The sequence below is a fragment of the Drosophila nasuta genome, chromosome 2R (assembly GCF_023558535.2).
Source record: "Drosophila nasuta strain 15112-1781.00 chromosome 2R, ASM2355853v1, whole genome shotgun sequence".
In the NCBI taxonomy this organism is placed as follows: domain Eukaryota; kingdom Metazoa; phylum Arthropoda; class Insecta; order Diptera; family Drosophilidae; genus Drosophila; species Drosophila nasuta.
This window is the reverse complement of record NC_083456.1, coordinates 33,494,497-33,501,227: the sequence shown is the minus strand read 5'-3', so window position 1 is coordinate 33,501,227 and position 6,731 is coordinate 33,494,497. Positions and strand designations below refer to the sequence as shown.

General features: G+C 48.4%; 2 protein-coding genes across 2 annotated transcripts; one reads left to right on the top strand and one right to left on the bottom strand.

The window, feature by feature from the left end:
• The first annotated feature begins 32 nt into the window (after positions 1-32).
• On the top strand, positions 33-2,656 carry LOC132784718 (THO complex subunit 1). Its single transcript, XM_060790538.1, has 5 exons — positions 33-215; positions 292-975; positions 1,041-1,339; positions 1,399-1,701; positions 1,768-2,656. Exons 1-5 carry the CDS (start codon positions 135-137, stop codon positions 2,582-2,584), a joined length of 2,184 nt encoding a protein of 727 aa, XP_060646521.1. The 5' UTR covers positions 33-134; the 3' UTR covers positions 2,585-2,656.
• LOC132784730 (ras-interacting protein RIP3) lies at positions 2,598-5,831 on the bottom strand. Its single transcript, XM_060790553.1, has 4 exons — positions 5,689-5,831; positions 3,410-4,039; positions 3,277-3,312; positions 2,598-3,204 (listed from the first exon to the last, which is right to left on the bottom strand). The coding sequence occupies exons 1-4, from the start codon at positions 5,746-5,748 to the stop codon at positions 2,671-2,673; spliced, it is 1,260 nt and encodes a 419-aa protein (XP_060646536.1). The 5' UTR covers positions 5,749-5,831; the 3' UTR covers positions 2,598-2,670.
• Positions 5,832-6,731: the final 900 nt, after the last annotated feature.

The window sequence follows — 6,731 nt, the reverse complement described above, 5'->3', positions numbered from 1 at the left end:
CAGAATATTGTGGTATATTTTGAACTTCATACTACTGTCACACTGTTTGTATTGCTTGCTGAGTATTTGTTTTCTTAGCGAGTTATTTCTTGTTATTGAATTGAAAATATAGTGCAGCGAGTTATCTATAAAGAATGAGCACACAATCCGCTGAGGCAGGTGGCACTACGGATACAGGTTCGGCGAACTTCTTTGCTCTGCAGGCATCATTCGAGGTAAGGTTAAGTAGAACGCATTCATCTGAAAGAAAGCCGGCAATAATTTTATTGAATGTAATTTTTAAACACATAGTCTTCGCTGGAACGGGCAATTGACCAGAACAATGTGGAGCAACTCGTGAGGGATTACCACAAATTTCGCTCGAATTCAGAGCACGACAAACGGTCGCCCATGGACCAAGCATTCCGTGAGATCTTGATGAAACGCCTCGGCGACGATGTGGAAAGCATTGGAGCCCTGGTTCGTCTCTCCGTAGAGGCTGCACGTGCGGATATTGTTTCGAATACTATACCTGTGGTGCTGCTGGGCGACACCTTCGATGTGGTTACGCTGAGCAGGTGCGAACAGATTTTCCGTTTTGTTGAGGAGCTCGTCGAAGTTTGGAAGGAGGAGGTCTTCTTTGCATCCTGCAAGAACAATTTGCTTCGCATGTGTAACGATTTGCTGCGCCGCCTTTCGCGCACACAGAACACTGTTTTCTGTGGTCGCATTTTGCTCTTTCTTTCAAAATTCTTCCCGTTCTCTGAACGTTCCGGACTGAACATAGTTTCCGAGTTTAATTTGGACAATTTCACGGAGTACGGACTGGATAGTAAGGATCACGATGATATTGATAACAAGGAGCTGGAAGATACCGCCGAAGATATCCCGTTAAAGATTGACTACGATTTGTATTGCAAATTTTGGTCACTTCAGGATTTCTTTCGCAATCCCAATCAATGCTACAGCAAAGCGCAGTGGAAGATGTTCCAAATGGTAAGCATATAATGTGAACGCTGGAATTCGACTCCGCTCACTTTTTTTTGTATTTAACATTACAGCATGCGGAAACGATTCTGCAGTCGTTCTCCAGCTTCAAGTTGGAGGACGTGCGCCCACACAACGATGCCAACAGCAACAGCGGCGTCGACAATAAGGTGACGGACATGGATATCGATGATAACTCGATATCTGCCGCGGCAGCTCTCGCCGTTCGCAAGGATACCCATTTCTTTGCCAAGTTTCTGACCAATCCAAAGCTACTCGCGCTGCAGTTATCCGACTCGAATTTTCGGCGTGCCGTCCTAGTGCAGTTTCTCATACTATTCCAATATCTGCAGGTTAGCGTCAAGTTCAAAATGTAAGTACTGAATGGGTCTCTTCAATGTACAAGCATTTGTCTAATAGATTTCTTTACAGAGATTCCTATACTCTAACGACGGCTCAGTCAGACTTCATAAAAGAGACGGAGCAGCGGGTCTATAAACTCTTGGAGGAGACACCGCCTTATGGCCGCAGATTCGCGCGCACTGTGCAGCACATGTTGCACAGAGAAGAGATGTGGAACAACTGGAAGAATGATGGCTGCAAGGAGTTCAAGAAACCCGAAGAAGCCGAAATCAACGAAGATGACGCGAAACCTCCTCCTGCCAAGCGATCCAAGCGACCCCTTGGCGATTGTCTGCGGGATGCCGCACGCAATGGCAAGTTCTTCTTGGGCAAGTAAGTCTAATTGCAACATTCTTACATAACTTCAAAGTTAACGACTTCTTCACTTCTCGTTGCTAGCGATAACTTGACCAAGCTGTGGAATTACTCGCCGGACAACTTGCAAGCGTGCAAGAGCGAACAGCGCAACTTCCTGCCCATGCTGGAGACTTACTTGGAAACGCCACATGACAAAAACGATCCCGCCTTTGAGTGGCGAGCATTGCGTCTGCTGGCCCGCCAGACGCCTCCCTTCTCCATCCCTTCGCAGCCGTCGTGCAAGATCTCCGACTATCTGGATGTTGTGCGAAAGCGTTTGACACGCGAGAAAGAGCTGGTGAAGCAGACGAGCACCGCATCGAATAATACGACGGAGCACAGCAACGAATCGGGCACAAACAGTGCGCCCACAGAGCAGGAGCATGAGGCTTCAGTGGCTCTGCAAGAGATCGAACAACTCGATGTGGAAGACACTGAGCCCGTTGTGGAAGATGTGGACGAAATGCCAGCACACGAGAAGTCTCTGATGGTCACACGCGCACACATTGATGAGGTGACGCCGGTGATTGGCGAGCATTGGATGAAGGTGGGCAAGAAGATTGGCTTCAGCAACGATGAGTTGCTGTTCTTCCAAATGGAGAATCCCTCAGCTAGCGTGGCATGCACCAAAATGTTAACCAATTGGATTGCCGACGACGACGATGCCACGCTGGACAACTGGGCCTATATGCTCGAAGGCCTGGAGATGAACAAGGCCGCCGATGCCGTCAAGGCGATCATTGAGCGCGAGAAAGCGGCTGCAGTGCAGCACACAACAACAACGCCAGCAACAACAGTAACAGTCGGTCAATCGCAGGAGTCGAGTGCCAGCAACGATGTGGAGATACTTTCGGATTAAACATCAATATTCATTGTGTTATATATATATATATTTTCATCAAATAAAATCCGTTTTATCACATGTAATAAATTGGGGAGGCACAATTAGCGCTTCTTCGGTACCGCTTGAGGATTGCTGCGACGCGGCTTGTTGTGGATCATGGTGGCACAGCGTGGAATATGCCTCTCGGCAGCCTGCTGATTGAATCGCCTGCTACAGTGCGGACACTGTATGTAATCAGGATTCTCCGACGGCGGCGGAGGTGGCAGATCACTCAACTTGCCGCCACGAGCCAAGTGCGCCTGCACCTGCTTTGCGGCACGAATCGCCTGGATGAACTCCTCGTGCTGCTTGCGCCAGTTGCTCTTCTTGACGCCCGTCCTGAGTCCCTGCTGCTGTGCTGCACTGCTGTACGTGGACTGGGAACGAGGCAGCGACGGCTGCTGTCGCTGACGCTGCTGCTGCTTCGAGTACTTTTCGTTGTCGGTGCCCTTGACACGCTGCTTGGAGGCATCGAATATCTTGCGCTTGGTGTTCATGGTGCGCTGACAGACCTCCTCGTGCTTGCCCAGGCGATCGGTGTTGAAGTGCCGGCCGCAATAACGGCAACTCGAGGTGCCCTCCGGTGGCGGCTGATTCTGCAAGGGATCAAACCAAAATGATGATCAAATTTCCTTACAAGTATTATCTATGCGAGTTCGGTTACTTACCATTTGAATTTTGGTAACTGGAGATTTGGGGTTGACCTATTTATGTGGAAAAAATGCATGACATGAATAAACAACATTATAACATAATTGATTTCATTTTGAAGTTGTTGCCGAAGCCAACTCCCTAGCTTACCTGGCGCGCCTTTGGCGACGTCGGGCGCCCTTTCTCCTGAGCATCAACACGTCCGGCAGCTTGCCGAGTTGCCGTCAACGTCGTCGTTTTTGTTGGCGTTGGTGTCGTCTTGGTTGTCACCCTGATTGTTGTCCTAGATCCACCGCTGCTAGGTGGCGTCGCATTGGACCGCAGGTGCTCCCTGTTGTCCCTGTTGGGCGGCGTCTTGTGGGTAACCACAGGCTTGAGGCGATTCCCATTAATCACCGTGCCCGACGCATTGTATTTGCTGTTATTGTTGTTGCTGTCACTAGTCACTGTCCCATGTCGTTGGGTGGTTGGGTGGACTGCTTTCTCCTTCAGACTCATCGTGGAAATGCCCTTGATGAGTTGCTGTTGCTGTTGCTGCTGTTGTTGTTGTTGTTGTTGCGGCTGCGATCGTGTGTCGCCTATTGGCCGCAGAGGATTGCTGCGATCGATGCCTGCGCCACGACGCCGCTCGTCGAACATTTGGCGCACTTTGCCATTGCCCACCAGCCGAGAAGAAACGCCTCTTGGAGCAGCAGCTGCAGCAGCAGTGGGAGCAGCTGGGAGGCTAAGTTCTTGACGCCGCAGCTCCTTCTCCTCGTGCGTTTTCTGCTGGAAGCGCATCTGCAAAGAAATCAATGATTTCATCGTTAGTTGGATACTTTGAATAACCTTTAAGGGATGCTCCCAAAGCAGTCCGTTCTAACAGTTCTTACGGGCGCCGAACTGCTGTTTGGCGGCAGGTGACTCAGGGCCTCCATCAAGCGTCTGGCTGCCCACGATTCGTTGAGTTTGAGCGGCATTATGTGATCTGTTGGATACTCCAACTCATCGTCATAATACGGCTCATTGTCGTTGTCGTCCTCGTCCGTTTGTGCCATGTTCATGTGCCTCGTGTGAGGCGCGCGTGTCGACTGAAAAAGTGGTGAGTGGAGTCCGAGTCTGGCATGTCCATTGCTAACCCTCCCTCCCCCCAAAAGAGAGCGAGCGAGGCTATTAGCTATGTCAGTGTGGGAGAGGTGGGATTTGTCTATCCTACGATGAGCCACCCTCGTGGTCACTCCTCGCACCCAAATCTGTGTCCACTTACATGCCGCCAGTACATAAAACCGCGAGCCACGCGACCCGCTTGAACGAACGAAGTCTTCGTCGTCGTCGTCGTCGTTGTTACTGCTGCTGATGGCGGGGCAAAGTAGTTGGAGCGTGTGGTGGGCATGCTCCTCTACATCCACCGCCACCTCCTGCTCCTGCTCCTATTCGTACTGACTATACTCAATCAAAGTGAACGCTCTTATGGACAGCCATGGCCACCTTGGAAAAAAAGGCGCTCGTCGAAGAATTGAAATTTATTTTACTATACCGAAGCACTTCAGCAATCAACGTGGCTGCGTCTTTGTTGTTGTTTGCTTGTTGTTATTGTTCATGTTGTTCTTGTTGTTGCTACTGCAGGGCAATAACAAAAATCAATGACTGCATCGCGGCACCAAACGTTGCCATGGCATGCAAAGCCAACAAAAACAACCCAGAGAGCGAATGAGAGAGAGTGGGTGAGAGAGAGAGAGAGAGAGAGGATTCATTGCACCCACCGAAGGTGACAAAACTCGTGGGCTTGCCCCCCTCTTCGTCCTGCCCACAAGGATACCCAACACCATTGTAACCCAAGTGCCGCCCCAATCAGCGATAAAAATCTCGCACAACAATTTTCGAGCTTGTTTAGCTGATGTTCTGTGTTCGTGGGCAATTCGAGTGTAGGTGTTTGTGTTCGTGTATGTGTGTGTGTGTGTGTGTGTGTTTCCTACAACTTGCGCTAGACAGCGGGTTAAGTTTCATACGCTGCGATTGGTTTAATGTCAAAGTGCCAACGCTAAAGTCGATTTAATTCGCGCATTAATCTAGAGCTTAAAGTGTTATCAAAAGTGCATTCAGTCGCAACAAACTATGGTCATTAGTGAGCTGGGAAAACCATTCTAGCACGCTGCCAAATATGGACTTAAAGACTAAATTAATTAGCTGAAATTCGGCTGGGAACCTTCTTTTTGGGGGGAGAGAACACACAAGCGAGCATCAACTCAAACCATATTTGGAGCTATACGGAAATTGTGCGCAATCATTTGACTGTCACTGTCTGTAGTCTGTAGTCTGTCGACTGATGGCCAAAAAGGGGACAACTAAATAATTAATAGCCAGTGGCCAGACCGGACTAAGCGACGCCACGCTTCCTGCCAACCCAGTTTAGTTCGGATTCGGAGTCTAGTTTTTTGTGAGAAACTTACCCGCATCAGAGCCAGCCTTGAGATGGGCTGCTGCTGTTCAAATGAATCTTGTGACGCCATCTCCAAATAAAGTCAGCTCTCCGCGAATGAAGTCCCAGTATCTCGACTGTGTGTGCAAAGTGTGGGCAGCTGTTGGCAATGACGATGACGACGACGCGAGTGTAGACCCGGCTTAGACTCTGCGTTGAGTCATCCAAAGAGTTGCGTTTGCTGTGCCTAAAAATAGCTGTAAAGCAAGCTAAGAGTGAGAGAAAAAGAGAGAGAGAGCGTTTGAGTTGATTTGAGCGGCTTTGAATGTCGCCAGGAGGCGTCTATGGCAATTGTGAATGCGATTGTGATTGGTGCCGTGTGTGGGCGCCATGTGGAAGTCACAAGATCAAGCCGAGCCCAGCAAGCTGTACTTGCAATTTGCACTCGTATTTAGACCGGGTCGGATCGGAGCTGGCATCGTGGGCTGCCTGTGACATTCAGTGACTCCAAAAATGGGCAGCTCAATGAGCAAACTAATTGAATTGGGTTTCATTCACTTACCCAAAACGAACTGCGATTAACACCCAAAAGACGTAAGCGATAAGAAAACCAAACAAATATGAGAGTGTGATGAAACAACACAATTCACGAAATTAATTTTTAAACGTAATTCAACTGAAATAGAGAGAGACTCAGGTGCCAAAAAGTCAACCACTAAACTAAACACAGTTCTTCTATTGTCTTCATATATTGTGCTCGTGTAGGTTTTTGGATTAACGTAAATAACTTGAAATGTCAATGCTGTCAGAGCTAGTTGAGTGTTGAATTTATATTTAGAATGAAGCGCAAACAAAATAACATAACATAACAAAGAAATCAAAACGAACTAAATATGATATATAGAATTAAAATATTTCCCCCAAAGCAAGGTGTGCTAAGCTAAGCAGAGTATGCAGTAGTCATTGTCATCATCATCATCATCATGGTCGCCCACAAGAACCACACATAGCAATTAATGTATGTTTATTTTTTTGGCACACGTCTCAGACTGAGTCTGGTGTGTGTGTTGGCTT